The 27,212-nt window shown below is 42.4% G+C and overlaps 1 protein-coding gene across 3 annotated transcripts; it reads right to left on the bottom strand.

The window, feature by feature from the left end:
* Window positions 1-180: 180 nt before the first annotated feature.
* LOC106560305 (volume-regulated anion channel subunit LRRC8C) lies at window positions 181-27,212 on the bottom strand. 3 transcript variants are annotated; one of them, XM_014123063.2, is made up of 7 exons: window positions 26,769-27,212; window positions 21,100-21,245; window positions 13,284-13,682; window positions 6,168-6,775; window positions 5,608-5,929; window positions 5,163-5,525; window positions 181-4,825 (listed from the first exon to the last, which is right to left on the bottom strand). In XM_014123063.2, exons 2-7 carry the CDS (start codon window positions 21,235-21,237, stop codon window positions 4,259-4,261), a joined length of 2,397 nt encoding a protein of 798 aa, XP_013978538.1. In that variant the 5' UTR covers window positions 21,238-21,245; window positions 26,769-27,212; the 3' UTR covers window positions 181-4,258. The 3 variants fall into 3 exon arrangements, with proteins under 3 accessions (XP_013978538.1, XP_013978539.1, XP_013978540.1); XM_014123064.2 differs by having other exon boundaries at window positions 13,293-13,682; window positions 26,769-27,211; XM_014123065.2 differs by lacking the exon at window positions 21,100-21,245 and having other exon boundaries at window positions 26,769-27,208.

Raw genomic sequence — 27,212 nt, 5'->3', positions numbered from 1 at the left:
TCCCTCAGACACTTGAACATGGCTATATTTGAAGCACAACACTGCCACCTAGGGGGCAACCTTGATTCCACACACAACAATACACTTGGTTTACTTTCTCTGAGGGAAACCAGGAGTGCAGCTATACATGAAATGGGATGCAACATGGTTTATAGGTATAGGATAACACAGACTACAAAATATTTGTGCCACATTTGAAGCAGCTGCCATCTGGCTGTTTTTATTCATCAACATGAAGAACCAAACACAGCAAAGATGATCTGATAAAAAAATATGTACAAAAGATATGCCTTTTTATTATCTTTCTCTCATTACCATCTGTATTAATTTGGTTGGAATATTTAACATTGGAATCTAACGCCCTAAATATGGTAGGGATACTGTTTTTAGAAATTAAGATAGCAGCTAACCATGGCACCTTTGCAGTGATCTACAGCTCAGATTATGATACACTGTAATGTCTAAGGCGTGGACTTTATTGTCCTCTCTATCTATAAGGCGTGTGCAAGGGGTTTGTGGATTGTAATAAAAATATATTAATTACAACATGGCTGGTCTTTTTTAGCTTGTGTAAGCTGTGACTAACTAAAACTAGCTATCCCTCCTGATAAATATGGTCTTGCCACCTGCTATTGACAAACAGTTATAGCTGAGTCCACATTTCACTTGTAGCCAACTACACCGTTATATAAAGCACTTTCATTATCCGAGTACTACATAATATAGAGACTGAGTAGAAAAGTTATTTCAAAAAACATTTTAGTATATCTATTTTAGAATATTTTTGGACAGTAAATTAAGTCCATATGAGGCCCTTCAGGATAATACATTCAATATTTTGATTCTTGTATATATTCAATCTTTCTGATTATAGGCCTACATTCTATCCAGTGTATGTTCATTGAAGCTTGTGCTAGACACTGCATAATATGGTATAACAAGTGTAATAAATAACAATATCAACAATACAAGAACAAGCAATCCTGTTGTTGATTTCCTCTGATAGACAGTATACCTTAGCCTGGTCCCAGATCTGTTTGTACTATCATTCCACAAACATTATGTTTGGCATATGACACAGAGTACAAGGAGTCAAATCTTAGCACAAATAGACTGGTAGCCAGGCTAAGTATTAGTGATGCGCGGGTTGACTCATAACCCGCAGTCCCCACGGCTATATCCGCGGGGCGGGTGGGTTTAGGGTCTTTAAATATTGTGCGGATGAAGGGTGGGTGGGTAGCGAGCGGCTTGATTAAAAAGAAAACAATACCTTAAAAAATCTGTAAATGTAACCTATCATTCTTGTGAAATGTATATCTATAGGCTACATTGACGTTTTTCCTTTCATTATTTTAGGCTATCTGGCATTGGTGCATAAGCTTAATCTTTAGGGCCTAACTGTAGTCGCGCCAAATAGCCTACACGCCAAACCCCAAATGCACTTGGGAATGGGCAAAAAAAAGTGAACGTCTATCCATGGAGGCGAAAAGGACAATGTCGGGCTTTAATTCAATAAGAGAAAAGCTGTGAAATGGAGAGTTGAAAATAAAGAGAAGAGAGAGCCAAGAAAAGTAATGTTTGGGAAAGAATTGGTGACGTGGTAAAAGAGGATGAAAGCAGTGCTGGCAATGTTGTGTGTGATGATTGTGAGGCACTATACAAATTCCACAGTCACAAGACGGACTTCAAATAGGCCTGTTGCACGTCAAGGGAACTGTATCCTACTGTTCAGATGAGTTAAATGGAAACTGAAATCTGGACACTGACTGTAAGTCTATAACCTCTCACATAGACTTAATATTAACTCCTGCAGAATTAAGCATTTATTTAAGTAAAATGATACATCAAATGTAAGCAAAATTTGGACTTGGGAACAAGAGTGGAGAAATTAGATTTCTTTCTTTCAGCATCTTGAGAGAATGTGAATGCGCAGTTAGATAGTGTCTGTGGAGGTGATCTCTTTATCAGCATCATAAAAGCTGACAGTAAGCTATTTCAACCATATAAAATATGCATCCAAGCTGAACTGAAATCTTATCAAACATGTTGGGTCGTTTTCACACTTTTCTATTTCCTTAGAACCGGTTAAACTGATGTAATTTGGAAATTTTGCACAGATAATCTTTTTTACCTATGTCAACTAGATTGAAGCATTATTTCTATCAATGTATGACATTATTCTGGTGAGCAAAGGTTTATTTAGTCTTCTAGGGCAACATATAGGCCTAATGACAAGTTGAATAACAAATAGCCTACCAAAATGTTGGAAATTATAAGCAGAAACATATCGAAATCAGGCAAAAAAGAATCCTGCACCCCCTGTCAAATCGTTCCGGCATCTCACACTATCCTACAGCAAATGGTTTTATATTAGCAAGTTAGATTTTCACTTTATCACATATAGACGGGCGGTTGCAGATGGGTTATTAGCAATTGCGGGCAGGTGCGGATGAACAACGCACCATTACAAAATATACCTTTCCTGTGACTAATTATATTGTTAAGAACCATTTAATTACATCACAAAGCCATTTTCCCTTCTGACATGAAGTAACACTTAGACATATTACTCAAAACATACACCCACACAGCAAATTGGCCAGTGTTACCAAGCGTTGATTTTTCAGTGTAACATTTCTAGTGTTGATTCAGAAGTTAAATTAAATCTGAAATGAACACTCAGTAGTGTAAAATAACCCCAGTGTTGGTGTTAATATCCAATGTTAAGTGTGAGAATGGGATTGTGTCCGTTTTACTCTGTGGAGAGTAAAACATTCCCAATAAAACCATGCCCATCATTATCACATTTCCCAGCATGCTCTACTGGAGTTAGTCATTTTTAGGATTGTTTTTAATATCTGTGTTTTTGCATGTACATTGATTGATTAATATTATGGTACACAAATACCATTTTTAAATAACATACATTTTTCTCAACTAATCCAATCAGATGGATGCAATAAATGCAACTATTTCTTAAATGGCTGTTCCAGTTTAAATGGTTTAGATAAGAGGTGGGAAACTCGGGCCCCAAGGGGCCTGATTGGTGTCACCGTTTTGCCCTAGCTAATTTAGAACGTAATTAGTTTAATCAGCTGTGTTTGCTAGGGATGGGGAAAAAGTGTGACACCCTTCTGGACCCTGAAGACTGGAGTTGCCCATCCCTGACTTAGGTAGTCTCCTCACAATGTTCCTAACCCTTACAGTCATTCTGAATAATTAAAACTCTGTCTGGTTTTCTATAGGAATTACATCACTTTGCAAGCCTGCATAATGTGACTTGCAGATGTGGCCTGTAAACCAGGATTGTCCTAACACCACTGTGTTAGGGTAAAACTTGGCCATCAAAGTAAGGCCTTGTATATTTAATGTATTGTCCTAAAGCATTACATTTTAATGATAACATTCACCTCTAGTGGGAAGTCCACAGGAGTGAAATGAATAAATTCAACAACCATGTCTCTGTCACTAACAAATACTGTCATGGGTGGTAAATCTACAATTAACTTGATAAGGCAAGGCACTGGGAAATTATATTGGAGGTGTGGCTTAGTTGAGGCATGGCTCTAAATTAGTTGTTTTTGGCACCCATTAATGGAAGTGTTGTATCAGTTTAAGTGGTCTATGGTTATACTTATTCAAGTTCGAATATGTCTGCTGCCAGTCCTGAAGTCTTTGTAAATGCTTACATAAGAACATGTAGCATTAAAGACATTATTATTGTAATCTCCTTAATCCAACACCAGCGACCTTGTCAACAGATACAGACCTCTTTGCGTAATGGTTAAAAATACTATATAAGGTGTTATTGCAAAACACCATTAGTGTAAACTATATACACTTCCTAGTGTTAAAAATACTATATGAAGTGTTATTGCATAACACTAAAAGTGTTAATCATGTGGACCCTTGTAGAAAAAACTGTCACTGTAAGTGTTGATTTAACACTGGAGAATTTGCTGTGCATGAATATCACAACTTCCACCCCAGAACAGTATACTGCTTAGAGTTTGATCATGATAAACTAAGTATACAGTAAAATCTACCATTTTGGTAGACTATGATTGTCAGATTAAGACAAGATTGGCATTTTCTTTTTGCACATATAAGTAACTTGCTTTGTCCGAGCCAGAATGGCCCATAGGGCAGGAGCCAATCTCCTGTTTATGTAGTGTGAGGCAGCTTGATGTACAAGTACACCCCCTGGACAGGATGCTAATGTATCGCAGGGCCTTTTGCACAGATTCTGTAAGGCATTTCACTCAGCCTTCATTTTGTCTCTGATATCTGAAGGCAAGGTTTCAAACAGGACGTCCTCCACTACTAGGCCGCCACGCTTCAACGCCCGACAGAACCGCAGCTCTGGAGGCAGGAGCTCAAAATGGTTGCCCTTCAGCTCCAGGTGTGTCAATAGAACCAGGTATGAGATCTTTGGTGAGAGCAATGACAGCGTATTCTTGCCCAGCTTGAGGGTTTTGAGCTTCTTGCAAAAGAAGAGCTCGTCTGGGAGGTTATCAATTTTGTTGCACGTAACAGAGAAGTACTGAAGACTCTGTAGGACGCCGATCTCTGGCGGAATGAACCGGATGTCGTTGTTGGACAGATCCAGGTAACGAAGCTTGTTGCATAAGAACAGGTGCGAGGGCAAGATCTCTATCTTGTTGTGGCTGAAGTAGAGGCGCTCCAGGCTGCCAAGCTTCTTGATGTGCTCAGGGATGTAGCAGATACTGTTGTGCCAGAGTTTCAGGCACGTCAGCTTGTGGAGGTGCTGGCAGCTGACTATCTCCTCAATGGAGCGCAGGTTGTTTTCCTTCAAGTCCAACTCCTGTAGAGTTAGAGTTATACAAATGTATTTTAAGTGTCACTCCACAATATTACAGGAATTGGCAATACATATGACATATTTGAAGTCAAGAAAACAGCCCAGAACAGAGTTAGCTGGAGATGCACCTTTAAGGCCCTTTGCTCAACTAGGAGCTTAAATGAATAAGTCATTACATATTTAAAAACCACATTGTGGACCACTCAGTGTGGAGACACTGTAGATAATCGTAGCAGACAGTCATTGTACTGTATATGAAACCTGTAGGTTGACCATTCTAGATAGAGTTTTAGACACTGTAGGCGATCATAGCAGGCGGTCAAAGTACGGAATATCATACCTGTAGGTTCGTGAGGCTAAAGACAGCATGTGGGATGCGTTCCAGGTCACAGTGCACCAGCTCCAGTTCAGTCAGGTTCACCATCTTCTTCAGGTTGTTGAGCATCACCAGCTTTGTGCCATCGTTGTAAACATACAGCCTCTGCAGGTGGCTGGACACATCCACGATGGACTGGGGGATCTTTGTAAAGTTACTTTTCAGCGACAGGGTCTTCAGATTCTTCAGCTCCCTTAGAGACTCCAGAACCACATTCTTAGAAGCATCAGGACTCAGTGAGCCAATGAGGTAGAGCTCCTCTAGATTCCGTAGGTGGTACAGCCAATGAGGCAGCTCCCTGCTGTCATCAAACTTTACCCTGAGCACCTTACATATAGATAGAACGATACTTTATTAATAAAAAATAAATAAAAACATGCCACACCAAAAGACTACCAGAATAGCATACCTTAAGGTTCTCCTTGAGGAAGGAAGTGGCTGTGGTGTGGATCTTTAAGCAACACTGATACAGAGACAGCTCCTGGAGGTTTTCCAGCTGGGCGATGGAGGCTGGGATGGATACGTTGTTGATGATCTCTAACTTCAGGGATTGGAGCTCTGTCACCTCAAAGATGGTGTCTGGGAGCCCAGACAGCATGAAGAGCTGCAGCTCCAGTCTGTTGTTGTGGTTGGTCAGCAGTCTCTGACGCAGCTTCTCTGGTGTCCACTCGTGGTTCAGGTTCAGTTGTTTCAGTTTGTTCTCACTGACCTCAGACAGGAACACTGCGAACCTGAGAGAAAGAAAGAAGAAGAATTCGTTATTGTCCAATGTAGACAGATATGCCATGGAAACTTCTGCTTTTGTCTTCCGCTTTATTCCAACCCTGAAAGGTTGGAGCAGAGGGCAGCCATACAACTGCACCCGAATGGTTTGTTTTACAATTGGAGGCATTACATACTTATCAACAGCAACAGAGAGCTGAATTACATGAAACAATTTACAATTTTCTAAAAATATATATTTTACACCTTTTAGAGTACAGTGGGTCGTACTGGTCGATCATGTGCAGCATGAAGGCAAAGTCATTCTTTACGTCTGGGATGTCATCGATTCCCGTTTCTTGCCGCACATATTCAAAGGAGTACTCCTTCAGTGAGCGGTAGAAGAGCCAATAGGAAGTGTAGAGGCAGGTGAATCCGTACACAGCCACGAAGCACAGGTAACAGTATGACAACTTTGAGAACAGGTGGGCCATTGTGTGATTACAGGAGAAATGCTTATATCCCGTCATGTCCTGTATGTCCACACTGCACTTCACTGTGATCTGCACCTCAGAGACTAAAGCACTGTTATACGCGATGATGAGGAGGAACTTGAACACTTTGAGAACAGTCTGGCGAACATACATAACATAGAGGATGTCCCCCTCTTCGACGTGCAGGCGGAACTTCTTCACCTTCTCAAATAGAGCTTTGGCCTGTTCTCCTTCCTTCTTATCCAGGGCGCTGGCTGTGGGCTTGTCTACTATGATCTTCTCTGGGATGGATTTGAGGGACTGGGTCTTCTCCAGGCTGTCCAGGTTCCCCTCTACAGACACGTTGAGGATCGCTTTGCTGGCACTGTTGTTCTTGTTGTCCTTGAATGAAAAATTAATTCATTTATTAATTAATGCATTTTATTTGAAATATTTCAAATATATCCAATATAGGGCTGTTTCCCGGATACAGATTGAGCCTAGTCCTGGACGAAACAGAATCTTGAAAGGAGATTCTCCATTGAGTTTTCAGTCCAGGCCTAGGCTTTATATGTGTCCAGGAAACTGCCCCATAGTTTCCTCAGCCATTTGACTCCAACAATACTTACAGTTGAAGTCAGAAGTTTACATACACCTTAGACAAATACATTTAAACTCAGTTTTTCACAATTCCTGACATTTAATCCAAGTAAAAATTCCCTGTCTTAAGTCAGTTAGGATCACTACTTTATTTTAAGAATGTGAAATTTCCGGATTAATAGTAGAGAGAATTATTTATTTCAGCACTTATTTCTTTCATCACATTCCCAGTGGGTTAGAGGTTTACATACACTCAATTATTATTTGGTAGCATTGTCTTTAAATTGATTAACTTGGGTTAAATGTTTCAGGTAGCCTTCCACAAAATTCCCACAATAAGTTGTGTGAATTTTGGCCCATTCCTCCTGACAGAGCTGGTGTAACTGAGTCAGGTTTCTGGGCCTCCTTGCTCGCACATGCTTTTTCAGTTCTGCCCACAAAGTTTCTATGGGATTGAGGTCAGGGCTTTGTGATGGCCACTCCAACACCTCGACTTTGTTGTCCTTAAGCCATTTTGCCACAACTTTGGAAGTATGCTTGGGGTCATTGTCCATTTGGAAGACCCATTTGTGACCAAGCTTTATCTTCCTGACTGATGTCTTGAGATGTTGCTTCAATACATCCACGTAATTTTCCTTCCTCATGATGCCATCTATCTTGTGAAGTGCACCAGTCTCCTGCAGCAAAGCACTCCAACAACATGATGCTGCCACCCCTGTGCATCATGGTTGGGATGGTGTTCTTCGGCTTGCAAGCATCCCCCTTTTTGCTCCAAACATAACGATGGTCATTATGGCCAAACAGTTCTATTCTTGTTTCAACAGGCCAGAGGACATTTCTCCAAAAAGTACGATCTTTGTGCCCATGTGCAGTTGCAAACCGTAGTCTGGCTTTTTATGGCGATTCTGAGGCAGTGGCTTCTTCATTGCTGAGCGGCCTTTCAGGTTATGTCGATATAGGACTTGTTTTACTGTGGATATAGATACTTTTGTACCGGTTTCCTCCAGCATCTTCACAATGTCCTTTGCTGTTGTTCTGGGATTGATTTGCACTTTTCGCAACAAAGTACGTTCAACCCTAGGAGACAGAACGTGTCTCCTTCCTGAGCGGTGTGACAGCTGCGTGGTCCCGTGGTGTTTATACTTGCGTACTATTGTTTGTACAGATGAATGTGGTACTTTCAGGCGTTTCAAAATTGCTCCCAAGGATGAACCAGACTTGTGGAGGTCTACAATTGTTTTCTGAGGTCTTGCCTGATTTCTTTAGATTTTTCCGTGATGTCAAGCAAAGAGACACTGAGTTTGAAGGTAGGCCTTGAAATACATCCACAGGTACATCTCCAATTGACTCAAATTATGTCAATTAGCCTATCAGAAGCTTCTAAACCCATGACATAATTTTCTGGAATTTTCCAAGCTGTTTAATGGCACAGTCAACTTAGTGTATGTAAACTTCTGACCCACTGGAATTGTGATACAGTGAATTATAAGTCCCGGAGCTAACATCAATTATTCCGGAGCTAGCCAACTGAAGAGTTCCATCAGCCACTCCTGGGCTACAATCACCTATCCGGACCCGTTTTACTGCCAATGCGGAGCCCCATCGGGCCTTCACGACTGGACTACCAACGTTATCTGCCCGAGGGAGTTATCCAACTGGCCCCTCCGTCGCAACGAAACCTGAACGCCCATCTGCGGCCAGCTAATCGTTAGCTGTCTTATCGGCTGCTATCTGAATAGGTCTATCGGCCAATTTTCTTGGGCCACTATAACTATTTTGCCAATTGGATTGGTCCCGTCTACCACACGGAACCCCACTACTTTACCGACGGAAATGCACGAGGTGGCAAAAACAGACCATCTTCTGCCAACTTGCTACCCATGGCCCAACTAGCTGTCTGAATCGCCGTCACCGCAACCGACCTCACTACTCACTGGACCCTTTTGATCACTTGGCTAAGCATGCCTCTCCTTAATGTCAATCAGCCTTGTCCATTGCTGTTCTGGTTAGTGTTTATTGGCTTATTTCACTGTAGAGCCTCTAGCCCTGCTCATTAAACCTTATCCAACCTCTCAGTTCCACCACCCACACATGCGATGACATCACCTGGTTTCAATGATGTTTCTAGAGACAATATCTCTCTCATCATCACTCAATGCCTAGGTTAACCTCCACTGTATTCACATCCTACCATACCTTTGTCTGTACATTATACCATGAAGCTATTTTATCGCCCCCAGAAATCTGCTCCTTTTACTCTCTGTTCCAGACGTCCTAGACGACCAATTCTCATAGCTTTTAGCCATACCCTTATCCTACTCCTCCTCTGTTCCTCTGGCGATGTAGAGGTGAATCCAGGCCCTGCAGTGCCTAGCTCCACTCCTATTCCCCAGGCGCTCTCTTTTGATGACTTCTGTAACCGTAATAGCCTTGGTTTCATGCATGTTAACATTAGAAGCCTCCTCCCTAAGTTTTTTTATTCACTGCTTTAGCACACTCTGCCAACCCGGATGTCATAGCCGTGTCTGAATCCTGGCTTAGGAAGACCACCAAAAACTCTGAAATCTCCATCCCTAACTACAACATTTTCAGACAAGATAGAACGGCTAAAGGGGGCGGTGTTGCAATCTACTGCAGAGATAGCCTGCAGAGTTCTGTCCTACTATCCAGGTCTGTACCCAAACAATTTGAACTTCTACTTTTAAAAATCCACCTCTCTAAAAACAAGTCTCTCACAGTTGCCGCCTGCTATAGACCACCCTCTGCCCCCAGCTGTGCTCTGGACACCATATGTGAACTGATTGCCCCCATCTATCTTCAGAGCTCGTGCTGCTAGGTGACCTAAACTGGGACATGCTTAACACCCCAGCCATCCTACAATCTAAGCTTGATGCCCTCAATCTCACACAAATTATCAATGAACCTACCAGGTACCACCCCAAAGCCGTAAACACGGCACACTCATAGATATCATCCTAACCAACTTACCCTCTAAATACACCTCTGCTGTTTTCAACCAAGATGTCAGCGATCACTGCCTCATTGCCTGCATCCGTAATGGGTCAGCGGTCAAGCGACCTCCGCTCATCACTGTCAAACGCTCCCTGAAACACTTCAGCGAGCAGGCCTTTCTAATCGACCTTGCCCGGGTATCCTGGAAGGATATTGACCTCATCCCTTCAGTAGAGGATGCCTGGTTATTTTTTTAAATGCCTTCCTCACCATCTTAAATAAGCATGCCCCATTCAAGAAATTTAGAACCAGGAACAGATATAGCCCTTGGTTCTCTCCAGACCTGACTGCCCTTAACCAACACAAAAACATCCTGTGGCGTTCTGCATTAGCATCGAACAGCCCCCGTGATATGCAACTTTTCAGGGAAGTTAGAAACCAATATACACAGGGAGTTAGAAAAGCCAAGGCTAGCTTTTAAGCAGAAATTTGCTTCCTGCTACACAAACTCCAAAAAGTTCTGGGACACTGTAAAGTCCTTGGAGAATAAGAGCACCTCCTCCCAGCTGCCCACTGCACTGAGGATAGGAAACTCTGTTACCACCGATAAATCCACTATAATTGAGAATTTCAATAAGCATTTCCACCTGCCTACCCCTACCCCGGTCAACAGCCCTGCACCCCCCACAGCAACTCGCCCAAGCCTTCCCCATTTCTCCTTCTCCCAAATTCAGTCAGCTGATGTTTTGAAAGACCTGCAAAATCTGGACCCCTACAAATTAGTCGGGCTAGACAATCTGGACCCTTTCTTTCTAAAATGATCTGCTGAAATTGTTGCAACCCCTATTACTAGCCTGTTCAACCTCTCTTTCGTGTCGTCTGAGATTCCCAAAGATTGGAAAGCAGCTGCGGTCATCCCCCTCTTCAAAGGGGGGGGACACTCTTGCTACAGACCTATATCTATCCTACCCTGACTTTCTAAAGTCTTCGAAAGCCAAGTCAACTAACAGATTACCGACCATTTCGAATCCCACCGCACCTTGTCCTCTATGCAATCTGGTTTCAGAGCTGGTCATGGGTGCACCTCAGCCACGCTCAAGGTCCTAAATGATATCTTAACCACCATCGATAAGAAACAATACTGTGCAGCCGTATTCATTGACCTGGCCAAGGCTTTCAACTCTGTCAATTACCACATCCTCATCGGCAGACTCAATAGCCTTGGTTTCTCAAATGATTGCCCCTGGTTCACCAACTACTTCTCTGATAGAGTTCAGTGTGTCAAATCGGAGGGCCTGTTGTCCGGGCCTCTGGCAGTCTCTATGGGGGTGCCACAGAGTTCAATTCTTGGGCCGACTCTTTTCTCTGTATACATCAATGATGTCGCTCTTGCTGCTGGAGAGTCTTGATCCACCTCTACGCAGACGACACCATTCTGTATACTTCTGGCCCTTCTTTGGACACTATGTTAACTACCCTCCAGACGAGCTTCAATGCCATACAAATCTCCTTCCGTGGCCTCCAACTGCTCTTAAAAACAAATAAAACGAAATGCATGCTCTTCAACCGATCGCTGCCTGCACCTGCCCGCCCGTCCAGCATCACTACTCTGGACGGTTCTGACTTAGAATATGTGGACAACTACAAATACCTAGGTGTCTGGTTAGACTGTAAACTCTCCTTCCAGACTCAAACATCTCCAATCCAAAGTTAAATCTAGAATTGGCTTCCTATTTCGCAACAAAGCATCTTTCACTCATGCTGCCAAACATACCCTCGTAAAACTGACCATCCTACCGATCCTCGACGTCGGCGATGTCATTTACAAAATAGCCACCAATACCCTACTCAATAAATTGGATGCAGTCTATCACAGTGCCATCCGTTTTGTCACCAAATCCCCATATACTACCCACCACTGCGAGCTGTACGCTCTCGTTGGCTGGCCCTCACTTCATACTCGTCGCCAAACCCACTGGCTCCAGGTCATCTACAAGACCCTGCTAGGTAAAGTTCCCCATTATCTCAGCTCGCTGGTCACCATAGCAGCACCCACCTGTAGCACGCGCTCCAGCAGTCTCTGGTCACCCCCAAAGCCAATTCCTCCTTCGGCCGCCTCTCCTTCCAGTTCTCTGCTGCCAATGACAGGAACGAACTACAAACATTTCTAAAACTGGAAACACATCTCCCTCACTAGCTTTAAGCACCAGCTGTCGGAGCAGATCACAGATTACTGCACCTGTACATAGCCCATCTATAATTTAGCCCAAACAACTACCTCTTCCCCTAATGTATTTATTTAGCTCCTTTGCACCCCATTATTTCTATTTCTACTTTACACTTTCTTCCATTGCAAATCTACCATTCCAGTGTTTTACTTGCTATATTGTATTTACTTCGCCACCATGGCCTTTTTTGCCTTTACCTCCCTTATCTCACCTCATTTGCTCACTTTGTATATAGACTTATTTTTCTACTATATTATTGATTGTATGTTTGTTTTACTCCATGTGTAACTCTGTGTTGTTGTATGTGTCAAACTGCTTGCTTTATCTTGGCCAGGTCGCAATTGTAAATGAGAACTTGTTCTCAATTTGCCTACCTAGTTAAATAAAGGTGAAATAAAAAAATAAAAATAAATGTGAAATAATCTGTCTGTAAACAATTGTTGGAAGAATTACTTGTGTCATGCAAAAAGTATATGTCCTAACCGACTTACCAAAACTATAGTTTGTTAACAATACATTTGTGGAGTGGTTGAAAAACGAGTTTTAATGACTCCAACCTAAGTGTATGTAAACTTCCGACTTCAACTGTACATATATACAGTGCGTGTACAAAACATTATAAGCACATGCTCTTTCCAAGACATAGACTGGACCAGGTGAATCCAGGTGTAAGCTATGATCCCTTATTGATGTCACTTGTTAAATCCACTTCAATCTGTGTAGATGAAGGGGAGGAGACCGGTTGAAGAAGGATTTTAGAGCCTTGAGATAATAGAGATTGTTTATGTGTGCCATTAAGAGGGTGAATGGGTAAGAAAAAAAAGAGTTAAGTGCCTTTGAACGGGGTATGGTAGTAGATGCCAGGCGCACCGGTTTGTGTCAAGAACTGCAACACTGCTTGGTTTTTCAAGTTTCTCGTGTGTATCAAGAATGGTCCACCACCCAAAGGACAATCAGTCAACTTGAGACAACTGTGGGAAGCACTGGAGTCAACATGGGCCAGCATCAGCATCTCTGTGGAGGGGTGGGTTCAACTCAATATTAGGAAGATGTTCTTAATGTTTTGTACACTCAGTGTACATAAACATATATACATTCATACATACAGTACATACTGTACAAACACATACCAACAATACCTTCTCCTCTGGGTTCTCTCCAGACACCTCGGACAGAGCTCTGGTAGTCCAGGGGGAGTCGAAGCACTTTCCCAAGATGGAGATGAAATGCTCTATCTTAGAGCTGGAACCTGGGAACTTGAACCAGAAATTGCTACACACCATGAAGATGAGGGTGTGTATGAGGACTAGGTAAGGGAAGTACTTGGCGTACCAGTGCAGGGCTTTCTCATAGCACATCTGGTTTATGAAGCTATACTGTTGAAGGTCCAGGTTAGTTTTCAGGCCCATCATCTCATGCACATCCTGCGACACAACAGGTGAGACCAGCTCGGTTTTATTTGGTAAGGGTATTGTTTGGTTCACCATTGATATTCTCTGTGGAAGGCAGATGATTTTGTCCTGCACCACCTGAAAGAAAAGAAACATGAAAAAAGACATTCACAATAAAGCAAGCAACCTTAATGTAAGATGAAAATACAACTGTCAAACAAGACATTACATTACATTTACATTACATTTAAGTCATTTAGCAGACGCTCTTATCCAGAGCGACTTACAAAATGGTGCATTCACCTTATGATATCCAGTGGAACAACCACTTTACAATAGTGCATCTAAATCTTTTAAGGGGGGGGGTTAGAAGGATTACTTTATCCTATCCTAGGTATTCCTTAAAGAGGTGGGGTTTCAGGTGTCTCCGGAAGGTGGTGATTGACTCCGCTGTCCTGGCGTCGTGAGGGAGCTTGTTCCACCATTGGGGTGCCAGAGCAGCGAACAGTTTTGACTGGGCTGAGCGGGAACTGTGCTTCCTCAGAGGTAGGGGGGCCAGCAGGCCAGTGGTGGATGAACGCAGTGCCCTTGTTTGGTTGTAGGGCCTGATCAGAGCCTGAAGGTATGGAGGTGCCGTTCCCTTCACAGCTCCGTAGGCAATCACCATGGTCTTGTAGCGGATGCGAGCTTCAACTGGAAGCCAGTGGAGAGAGCGGAGGAGCGGGGTGACGTGAGAGAACTTGGGAAGGTTGAACACCAGACGGGCTGCGGCGTTCTGGATGAGTTGTAGGGGTTTAATGGCACAGGCAGGGAGCCCAGCCAACAGCGAGTTGCAGTAATCCAGACGGGAGATGACAAGTGCCTGGATTAGGACCTGCGCCGCTTCCTGTGTGAGGCAGGGTCGTACTCTGCGAATGTTGTAGAGCATGAACCTACAGGATCGGGTCACCGCCTTGATGTTAGTGGAGAACGACAGGGTGTTGTCCAGGATCACGCCAAGGTTCTTAGCACTCTGGGAGGAGGACACAAGGGAGTTGTCAACCGTGATGGCGAGATCATGGAACGGGCAGTCCTTCCCCGGGAGGAAGAGCAGCTCCGTCTTGCCGAGGTTCAGCTTGAGCTGGTGATCCGTCATCCACACTGATATGTCTGACAGACATGCAGAGATGCGATTCGCCGCCTGGTTATCAGAAGGGGGAAAGGAGAAGATTAATTGTGTGTCGTCTGCATAGCAATGATAGGAGAGACCATGTGAGGATATGACAGAGCCAAGTGACTTGGTGTATAGCGAGAATAGGAGAGGGCCTAGAACAGAGCCCTGGGGGACACCAGTGGTGAGAGCGCATGGTGCGGAGACAGATTCTCGCCACGCCACCTGGTAGGAGCGACCTGTCAGGTAGGACGCAATCCAAGCGTGGGCCGCGCCGGAGATGCCCAACTCGGAGAGGGTGGAGAGGAGGATCTGATGGTTCACAGTATCAAAGGCAGCAGATAGGTCTAGAAGGATGAGAGCAGAGGAGAGAGAGTTAGCTTTAGCAGTGCGGAGAGCCTCCGTGACACAGAGAAGAGCAGTCTCAGTTGAATGCCCAGTCTTGAAACCTGACTGATTAGGATCAAGAAGGTCATTCTGAGAGAGATAGCAAGAGAGCTGGCCAAGGACGGCACGTTCAAGAGTTTTGGAGAGAAAAGAAAGAAGGGATACTGGTCTGTAGTTGTTGACATCGGAGGGATCGAGTGTAGGTTTTTTTCAGAAGGGGTGCAACTCTCGCTCTCTTGAAGACGGAAGGGACGTAGCCAGCGGTCAAGGATGAGTTGATGAGCGAGGTGAGGAAGGGGAGAAGGTCTCCGGAAATGGTCTGGAGAAGAGAGGAGGGGATAGGGTCAAGTGGGCAGGTTGTTGGGCGGCCGGCCGTCACAAGACGCGAGATTTCATCTGGAGAGAGAGGGGAGAAAGAGGTCAAAGCACAGGGTAGGGCAGTGTGAGCAGGACCAGCGGTGTCGTTTGACTTAGCAAACGAGGATCGGATATCGTCAACCTTCTTTTCAAAATGGTTGACGAGTCATCCGCAGAGAGGGAGGAGGGGGGGAGGGGGAGGAGGATTCAGGAGGGAGGAGAAGGTAGCAAAGAGCTTCCTAGGGTTAGAGGCAGATGCTTGGAATTTAGAGTGGTAGAAAGTGGCTTTAGCAGCAGAGACAGAAGAGGAGAATGTAGAGAGGAGTGAGTGAAAGGATGCCAGGTCCGCAGGGGAGGCGAGTTTTCCTCCATTTCCGCTCGGCTGCCCGGAGCCTTGTTCTGTGAGCTCGTAGTGAGTCGTCGAGCCACGGAGCAGGAGGGGAGGACCGAGCCGGCCTGGAGGATAGGGGACAGAGAAAATCAAAGGATGCAGAAAGGGAGGAGAGGAGGGTTGAGGAGGCAGAATCAGGAGATAGGTTGGAGAAGGTTTGAGCAGAGGGAAGAGATGATAGGATGGAAGAGGAGAGAGTAGCGGGAGAGAGAGAGCGAAGGTTGGGACGGCGCAATACCATCCGAGTAGGGGCAGAATGAGAAGTGTTGGATGAGAGCAAGAGGGAAAAGGATACAAGGTAGTGGTCGGAGATTTGGAGGGGAGTTGCAATGAGATTAGTGGAAGAACAGCATCTAGTAAAGATGAGGTCAAGCGTATTGCCTGCCTTGTGAGTAGGGGGGGAAGGTGAGAGGGTGAGGTCAAAAGAGGAGAGGAGTGGAAAGAAGGAGGCAGAGAGGAATGAGTCAAAGGTAGACGTGGGGAGGTTAAAGTCACCCAGAACTGTGAGAGGTGAGCCATCCTCAGGAAAGGAACTTATCAAGGCGTCAAGCTCATTGATGAACTCTCCAAGGGAACCTGGAGGGCGATAAATGATAAGGATGTTAAGCTTGAAAGGGCTGGTAACTGTGACAGCATGGCATTCAAATGAGGAGATAGACAGATGGGTCAGGGGAGAAAGAGAGAATGTCCACTTGGGAGAGATGAGGATTCCAGTGCCACCACCCCAGTGTTATCTGTGGTAATCCATGTTTCCGTCAGCGCCAGGAAGTCTAGAGACTGGAGGGTAGCATAGGCTGAGATGAACTCAGCCTTGTTGGCTGCAGACCGGCAGTTCCAGAGGCTGCCGGAGACCTGGAACTCCACGTGGGTCGTGCGCGCTGGGACCACCAGGTTAGAGTGGCAGCGGCCACGCGGTGTGAAGCGTTTGTATGGCCTGTGCAGAGAGGAGAGAACAGGGATAGACAGACACATAGTTGACAAGCTACAGAAGTGTTGTTTCTTGTATTATTGTCTCCTGTGTCTTTAGAGAACTGTTTCACTTTGATATCCTTTTCCTTCTGTCCTGATTTTCTCTTTCTTTTCTTCTGTTAACTAGATATTCTTTGTTGTTCTTCGTTAGCTAGCTAGCTTCTTCCAAAAGAGTCCCTAGCAACTGCTTAGCAACTGGTAAACAATTCAGCTTGCTAAGATAACTACAATTTTATGAAAAATAGTTATTTTTCAAAAGCCTATCTTCTTTGTTTGTTGCTTGTTTTTTCTCCTATTCAGTCTTGCAGTTTTCTTTTGCTTTTTTCCGATGTACTTCACTCTAAAAACCATGTAAATTTCAATATTTGTAGGAGCTCATTTTTCAGCTGCTGCTGCTCAAATTGGAGTTCCGGAACAGAAGACCCAATGGCAATATATACACAATATCACAATAACTGAGTAGTAAACAGTTCTGCAATATTGAAATACTGCACTGATTGTAATATTCCTATGATTTTATTAGGCACATTTCTTTTTTTGCTCTTTTTTATTTTTTAATAACGAGCTAACCCACTAGGCAATTACATTGAATCAACGTGGAATAGATGTTGAACTGACGTCTGTGCCCAGTGGGAAAGTGAGTACAATTTCCAATGAATTCATTACAATTGGCAAAAAAGTATATTACAGTAACTTAGATACAATGATAATACAAACAACAGAGTGGGATATCGGATGTTATTTCTAATTTCCTTCTGGGACAACATTGGTAGGACTGTGACTCAGACAGGAAATGACCATTTGTGTTTTAGCCACCGCAGACTAAAGAGGGAGTCAGACTCATTGTAACGCTATGCAATACTGTACCACCAAATTATATGTTATTCTTTGACCTACCGTTGCACTTTTATAACACTTATAATATTACCAATTTTTCTATTGCAATTATAGACTAATCATGAATGTGGTGATGTATATACAGTTTATTTTTCTTCAGCTTTGTAAATATTTGCTTTTCTTATGAGCCAGACCAGTGACATAGCCTAAGTACCATGTGGTTCCTGAGGCAAAGGACTCTGTCTGGAAAATGTGTCTAAAGAAAATGCATGATCAGCTGGAAAAGGGGGAGGCTCTCTCTCTTTTAATGCAGGACAGGAGAAATTAAAAGTCAGACTTGCTGAGTACAGTGTTGTGTCTTTGGCATCATTATAAGTGGTGACTGTTATTTTATCAAATCAATTCTCTGTCATTATTATTACGTGATTCAACTAATCGTGTAAATGCAATTAACTAGGAAGTTGGGGAAAATCACGGAAAATCTTCAGATTACAAAGTTGTAATTTTCCGAATATAACTCTTCAGATATTTTAATATCTGATCAATTAGTCTTCTATTAATGAATTATTATTTACCTCACGTCAGTCTCATTCCAAACGTTGTAAATTGTTGGTTATCTGCAGGAACCCAGCCTAAACTATGAATCATCCATACACCAATTGGCTTAATAATTTATTTACTAACTAACTAAATAATCACAGAAATGCATAAACAAACAAACAGTAGATATTGCTTACTAACAAGAATAGGGAAGATTCCCTAGTGGGCTAAGCCGATATGACGGATTGGTGGACAAAGGGAAGTGGGTGTAGACTGAGAAAGAAGCGGGAAAGACAAAAGGGATCACTACACACAGTTGATAATTATATTAATTTAAATGCTAATCCTTTGCACATGAACGCTAAATCATTCGGGAATAATTGCAATCAATATATATTTACGCCCATGTGTCGTTGTGATCTTCTCTGTTCGAATCCAGTCCATCTGCTGGAGAGTTCATCCGAGTCTCTCTCTCTCTTTCTGTTTCCCTGAAGATCAAAGTCTTTCATGGTTAGAATGGATACTTCAGAGTACCATTCAGAAATGTTCTCATAGATAGATGTTTTGGTGGTTGTCTGTATTCTCGTCCCAGGTTTACATAATTTCTAGCTGCAGACTAGTAATTAGTATCTAAGATTTGCTCTTATTCTTTAGGGATCGATAGACTCAGGGTTTAACCATTTCTAGCCGTGTAGCCAATGCTCCACGTGGTATGGTAAGGAATTTAATAACTATTCGCAATCACAGCTCACGCTGTGGATTTGCTTAGTCTTGGTACTCAAACCTGTGCCACCTCAGCTTACACCGAGGTATGTGTGGTCTGAAGAGGATTTCCTCAGGAGGGGATTTTATTCATAACAATAGGAAAGGGCTATTCCATGACGCCAGATCATGTCTGTGCTCACGGGAGCGGGCCAATGACTTAGTTAAACTTTAAAGGGAATACAATTCTCTCACATTAAAGGTTTAACATCACATTACATCATTTCACAAATAATTTAATCTTTACTCATTAATTTTATACAAGAATTAGATGCAAACACCATAATTGAGAAATGCACACATTCAGAGATATAGTTATGCGTGTTTCCTGTCCTTAGTGAGGTCACCAAATGAAACACTCAACATAACTGTCCCTTAAGTGTCCGGGACCCTTCCCAGATTCTCACAAGTGGACATACAGTTTCATTTTCACATTTTGGGGATTTAGGAGTTCGGCCACATGAAATCCTTTGATCACTCTGTGGTCTCTCTTTCAGCATGGCCAGGGGGAGAGAGTCTCCGCCAGGAATTTACGACCTGAGATAACAGAACCTGGGTGTAGGAGAGAGTGAGAGGGGGAAGCCACGATCTATACCCACAAAGGGCCACATCATGACAACAGAGATCAGCAGAATTCTACACACCCTGGTCATCTCTCTCTCTCACACATGCACACGCTCTTCTCTTTCTCACTCTCCTGATCTCACTTTTGATCTTTCTCTTCTTTTACTTTCTCTCTGTCTCTCTCTCTGTCCTGCTCTCTTTCTCTCTCTGTCTTTCTTTCTCTCTTTCTCTCTCTCACTCTCTCTCCCTCCCCCTTACCGTCCATCTACATGCGGTAGCTACACTTGTGTGTGTAAAGCTAAAAATGTCCCTTTGGCAGAGCCAGTGTTTACCTCCACTACTGTAAACTGAGACAAACAGTCCCATCATGCCAGGAAATGTATTAATTAGGGACAGTGCTGTCTGCTTTGACTAGGCTGCGGTTCAGTTCACCGTGTAAACTACCAATGTAAACTAATGAGGGTCATCGGTGTTTGGAAATCACCCACTATTTACAAACTGTGGAAGCAGTTTTTCAAAATAGTCATTATTTTTGTAGTGATCCTTCCCTTGGTTCAAGGGACAACACGGGATATTCTCACCCCAATAAACAAGTTCCTGTCAATGGTGTTTTGGGCTTTTCTATAAAAATAATGACTTATAATCTACAGGGGTTTATAGAGAAGGCAGCGGCTCGGGTTAATCCTTACAATTTCACATGGAAAAACATGATTTCACATGTGTAGTTTCATGTTATCACATGTTGCTTCACATGTTATAACATTAACTTCACATAAAATCACTTGTGACCAGATCAAAATGTGATTGTGGAACACTTCACATGTGATCATGTGAAAATCATGTTTTTTTTCGTAAGGGAGGGCTCCAACCTCTCTCTCTGCAGCTGGTCAGAGTGGTGAGGGGAAGGGAAGTGACAGGCCGCTGGTCGCTGGAATCATGGCTGTGTTCCAGATGGCTCTGGACAAAAGAAGTGCACTACATATATAGGGAATAGGGTACCATTTTGGATGAAGCCCATGTGTTTATGAAGACGTGGTGGGGCAGGCAGGGGAGACATTTTTGGTGCGCAGTGTCTGTGTGAGTGTGTGTATGTGTGGAGTGCAGGAATGTCTTCCCCTTTCCGTTGGTAAACTCCCGCTATACTGTGCAGCTTACATGAACCCAACACTGGGCTGTTTGTGACTACAGAACAGGACACAGTAGATCTACAGAGCAGTGAATCAGCAAGTTACTTTAAAGGCTAATATCTGCTATAACATCCTTACTACACAGCACACAAGGCATACTGCGTGAAGTACAACATATTTCTCATTATGACATCAATTCAACCACTTTTGCCCCACTAGGTATAGGACTATGCTACAAGATAATGTTATAATGTGTATGCACCTTGTTCATTAGATAGTCAGGCCTTTTGGACACTCTGAGGCAGGGAAAGCAGAGACTGTGCGGTTTGAAGATACTGACCTTGTTCTGTGCATCCGAACACTCAGATCATGAACATGATGACAGAGAGGTAGTCTGTGCACTAACCTGTAGGGTGCATCTGAACACTCAGATCATGAACATGATGACAGAGAGGTAGTCTGTGCACTAACCTGTAGGGTGCATCCGAACACTCCGATCATTAGCATGACCACAGAGAGGTAGTCTGTGAACACATCCCACCAGGGCTTCAGAACCCGGAATGCTGGCTCCTGCTCTGAGAACTGCCGGAACTCTGTCACAGGAATCATGGCTCCCGCTGGGACAGAGATTTAGGGATTGTTTATAAATATATTGTTTACAAACAATGTATAGCTTCAAAATATATTTAGTCCTTATATGTGCCAATCTTTACAATCAAAGCTCCATTTATGAATTTAAAAGTGGCAAGTGGCAGGGCTGCCTTTTGGTTGAAAAAAAAAAAGTCGAAGCTCCATTTAAATTGCCTTGTCACTTTCCTGGAGGATGCTGACCAACTGTATATGTTCAACATGGCCAGCTTCCAGACTAGTTGAACACACAGGGGGAATTGTAGGGGGAAATGTAGCTAGCCTTCACAAGACGATACTTGGAACTAATTAGGGCTACACTCACACTGACAACCCAATCACACTCCAGAAACATATCCATAACGGTAAGCATCACCTTCCGTATAACCAGTCTGTCTATTGTTTGTCAAACAAAATAACTCTACCAAAATACAGCAGGCCCCATTTTGGCCATTTTTGTTTAACATTCAATTACATTTAGCTGGAACTGGGAATAATAAGGTTTCCTTTATGTGTGGGGTTTGGGTGAATTAAAGTCTGCTTCCTGTCATGCTGTTAAACATGAAAATAAACCATGTTGCACCTATAACTGCGTACATGAACATGTGTGTCAATTCGTACTGGTGATAATGTTAATGATTTGACTGTACAACAATAAACCGAGGCATGATTTTGGCAGTTGGTCTAGATCAAAATTTCATGGCTGACATACACTAAACAATCTGCCTGTTAGGATGGATAACTGAATCATAACATAATATATAGAGCCATGCTAGTAGCATCATCAAGGCCTTATAAGTGCCTCTCTCTCTCTCATCAACAACATCTGAGTCAGAGGAACATTCTTCAACATTAAGACAAAAAGGATGTCAAATGTTTTTCCTATGATAATCTCTTATTTTGGAAAGTTATTTCTCAAAGCATGAGTATGATTCTACTCTGTTTGCACATTAATGAAAATGTAAAACAATACAACCAGAATAATAACCCACTGGGCACAAACTGGTTCAATCAAAACTGATTACATTTACAAAAAATCATGAAGGTAATGGATTATCAGGAATTCTTGTCTTTTTTTCACCCAACTTTGACCCTAAATCCAATAAGATGGTTAACATTTTTGTTGATTTCATTTTTGACTTCACGTTAGTTGACAACTGAATCAAATGTAAAACAAAACTAGACGTTGAACTGACCTCTGTGCCCAGTGGGAAGCATTTACATTAGTTGGACTATATAGTTTACTCTGTAAAATGTCACATTTACATGATATAAGTATGTATATAGGCTACTTACGTATAAATATATGTATGTGTATAAGTATGTATAAGGACATAACTAAATAATTAATAGATGTATCATATTCTAGAAGTTAGATATACTTGACTGTGTTTGTTTGTCGATGGTTTTCATTTTGTTCTAAATGAATGTATATACAGTCTTCAGCACTAAACAACCACACAAGTGTATAGTCTATCAAAACATATCTCAAGAGAGCTACAGCTAAATATGTGAGACTTTTAATAACACATCTGCACTGTTTAGATAGACCACCGTGCTAGAAACAAACAACCATCTTTAACCAGAGTCGGAAAGCCTAAAACTTTGTCTCAAAGTCACAGATATACTGATTTTACTGTGGAAACTAGACCTATAGTTTAATATCTATTGTCCTTCATACAATTGAACACACTGTTTCCTTGAGGAGTTCCTGAGATATGGAAATAATGCATGTATGTAACTCGACATGAAGGATGGAAGCCAGTTCAGGTTCAATACAATTATTTTTAACATGACACTTAACTTGTAATAATGCAAATGTATACTGAGTATACCAAACATTAGGAACACCTTCCTAATATTGAGTTGCACCCCCCCTTTTACAATCAAAACTCTACAAGGTGTCGAAAGCATTCCACAGGGATGCTGTCCCATGTCACCAATGCTTCCCACAGTTGTATCAAGATGAATGGATGTCCTCTGAATGCCACACAAACACAATCCATGACTCAGCTGTCTCAAAGCTTAAAACTCCTTGTTTAACCTGTCTCCTCCCCTTCATCTACACCAGTGGTTCCCAAACTTTTTATAGTCCTATACCCCTTCAAACATTCAACCTCCAACTGCGTACCCCCTCTAGCACCAGGGTCAGCGCACTCTCAAATGTTTTTTGTCATCATTGTAAGCCTGCCATACACACACCCTACGCTACATCTATTAAACATAAGAATCAGTGTGAGTTTTTCTCACAACCCAGCTCGTGGGAAGTGACAAAGAGCTCTTATAGGACCAGAGCACAAATAATAATATAATAATCAATAATGTTGCTCTTTATTTAGCCATCTTACATATAAAACCTTTTTTGTTCATCAAAAATTGTGAATAACTCACCACAGGTTAATGAGAAAGGTGTGCTTGAAGGGTGCATTCTTTTGCCCATCTTAATCTTTTCTTTTTATTGGCCAGTCTGAGATGTGTCTTTTTCTTTGCAACTCTGCCTAGAAGGCCATCATACCGGAGTCGCCTCTTCACTGTTGATGTTGAGACTGGTGTTTTGTGGGTACTATTTAATGAAGCTACCAGTTGAGGACTTGTGAGGCGTCTGTTTCTCAAACTAGACACGCTAATGTACTTGTCCTCTTGCTCAGTTGTGCACCGGGGCCTCCCACTCCTCTTTCTATTCTGGTTAGAGACAGTTTGCGCTGTTCTGTGAAGGGAGTAGTGCACAGCGTTGTACGAGATCTTCAGTTTCTTGGCAATTTCTCATATGGAATAGCCATCATTTCTCAGAACAAGAATAGACTGACGAGTTTCAGAAGAAAGATCTTTGTTTCTGGCCATTTTGAGCATGTATTCGAACCCACAAATGCTGATGCTGATACTCAACTAGTCTAAAGAAGGACAGTTTAATTGCTTCTTTAATCAGAACAACGGTTTTCAGCTGTGGTAACATAATTGCAAAAGGGTTTTCTAATGATCAATTAGCCTTTTAAAATGGTAAACTTGGATTAGCTAACACAAAGTGCCATTGGAACACAGGAGTGATGGTTGCTAATAATGGGCCTCTGCACACCTATGTAGATATTCCATAAACAAATCTGACATTTCCAGCTACAATAGTCATTTACAACATTAACAATGTCTACACTGTATTTCTGACCAATTTCTAAGTGACCCCAAACTTTTGAACGGTAGCGTAAATGCTCCACAATAGTATGGGGCTTGCCTGTCCTAGCCACTCGGTAGCTCACCATATAAGACGCTTCTAGCCCCTTCTTATTGATGGTATCAGTTGCTGTCTTACTACTCAAAAGTCATCTTTATTCTTGCTCAAAAAACTGCTGTGGCTTGTTTTACAAATTGTCATGTTTCGTTTCTAAATGTCTGCGCAAGAGTGAACATTTCCTGTGACAGAGTAACGGTTAATGTGATTGGATGTTAATTAATTGACTAGGCTATCTGTATTTGTGTAAGGTTTAGTATTTATTTTCTTATTCAACCTTGTGTTCTGTTTTGTTTTGTTCTTGAACGTAGCCCTGTCTTTCATTTTTGTTCATTGATTTCACCTGTGTTAGTTACTCACCGGGTCTCATCAGCTCCTTATTTAGTTCAGTTCATTCTGTTTGTGCCTTTGTGAGGTATTGTTCGTTTTGACTCTACTAAGCCTTTTCCTAGGTCGTTTGTGAGAACCAGTTGTAGCCTTCAGTCCTAGTTTTGATTCACCTGCCTGTTTGCCTACCTGTGTATGACCATTGCCTGCCTGTGATCACGATTCCTGCCTTCTGCAAAGGTGAAATTAACATCTGCCGCGCTCTGCGTGTGAATCTACACCTTTTTCTCCCTGAGTATTCATTACAATTTGTCATTGTGTTGTTATTTAGCTGAACACTCACCCAAATGTATATCTCCGGTGGAAAATATAAATGTACTGTTTGAAAATGTTTTTTTTTAAATGTGAATCACATTTTTATTTGGCGTTCCCCCGACGGCATTGTACCCCAGTTTGGGAATACCTGGTCTACACTGATTGAAGTGGATTTAACAATTGACATCAATAAGGGCTCATAGCTTTCACCTGGTCAGTCAATGTCATGGAAAAGACAAGTGTCCTTAATGTTTTGTATCATCAGTGTATATTGTATAATACAAACGTATATGAAGTTCCAATCGGTATAAGGCATTAGTAAACAGTTTGTATCGGTTTAACTCCAATCAACTATAGTGGGAAAAACTGTACATAGCCTTATATCATTTTTTGAAAATGATTCCTCCCTAGCCTAGATAAGTTGTTTGCTTTGTCAACTCAGTGAGCTGGCCTGGATGTCTGGGCCGCCTGGGTTTTATTCTTTGCCTGGCTCTTCCTGACCGGAAACTCTGCAAATCTCCAACACTGACTTATTGGGCCTGCCCATAACAGACCGTCTGTGTCCCAAATGGCACCCTATACCCTATATAGTGCACTACTTTTGACCAGAGTGCTCTCGGGCTACAATATATAGGGAATAGGGTTCCATTTGGGACAGACATGAATGTCTGGATAGATCACACCCAGTCCCAAGGATAACACATCCTGTCCAAGATGGGTTTATTACTTAGGAGGACCATGGAAAAACTATGTAGAAAATATTAGACTCCAGGGTCACTTTGAGAGAATAGGGGGGATTGTAACAATAGGTCTTAAATGATAACAATAACGTCAGACATATGTAAGTGACTTGGGACATCTTTTAATAACTTGTACAATGAAAATCCCAAATATCTTATACTACCAGTATTATTCAACTACATACTGCAAACTGCGGAGCCTATCGGCTAACCTTAGAGCCGACTTCACTTAGTTCACCTTCAAACCACTTAATAGAAGGTAACAACATTGCATCTCCAGATAAGATTAAGATAAGTATGACACCCCCCCCCCCAAAAAAAAATAAAAAAATAAAAACCATTCCCTCTCCACAGGGTACTGACAAACTCAAGGGTTTAGTATTAGTATATATGGTATACAGTATATGGCTAATCTATGGTGTGAATTCTCTGCCTTGCATAAATAGGCACACATACTGCTAACCAGTTATTCATATGGAGAATAATATTTAAGAACTATTTTTCATCTTTCCTTTTTGGGAAGAGGGGGGAGGGGATGGGGGAAATATGTGATATCATTATCCAAACATGACAAATTCCCACCACGTTTCATATTTATAGCCTTTAAACAAAATAATAAAGACTATGTGTGGGTTTAAATCTAATTGAGATACAGTACATGGCATATGCCTAACTCAATATTAGCAGTATTCAGAGGAAATGTCAGCTAGTGCAGGAGGCTCGGGTTACATGGGCTATAGACAGGCCAAAGTTAAAATGTATATTTATATTGCTATGCAAACATGGCAACAATGTGTAGGCTAATTTACAGTAAAACCCAAATACAATGTAACGAAATATGCGCTATCAAAACAACATGTACGTTCATCATCAATCATGTAAGAATACAATAACAAAATGTGCCTTACCCTAGTGATATCCGTCTGACAGCCTAGATTCAATAGCGGTTTGTCGATGGGTGTTTTTTAGGGCAGCAGCGGCAATCATGTCCTTGTGGATCTGGTGTGGTCCTCAGCTTTCCGTTATTTCTGACTGCAAGCTAGTTCAATGTTCCTGTTTGTGATGCACAAAGACTGTAGCCTACTGACTGACTGACGCGGTCAGGGCGGGGACTAGCCGATTTACGTTTTGGGCTCGTGAGAATATTGAAACGAATGGCTGGAACCAAAATATTTTTTCATGAATTTCGTTCCGAACATAACCACTGTTTCCGTTCTGTTCTCGTGTTCTGATCAGGATAACAAAGTTCTGAACAAAAATATGTCTTGGGGTCAAAATACTTGGCCATCTCAGTCTTCGGACAAACTGTAGTTTGAATTGAAGCGGGTAGTCCATAAATGCAGACGAAGGAT

Source organism: Salmo salar, chromosome ssa10, assembly GCF_905237065.1.
Source record: "Salmo salar chromosome ssa10, Ssal_v3.1, whole genome shotgun sequence".
Classification (NCBI taxonomy): Eukaryota; Metazoa; Chordata; class Actinopteri; order Salmoniformes; family Salmonidae; genus Salmo; species Salmo salar.
This window is presented reverse-complemented; position numbering and strand designations above follow the sequence as displayed.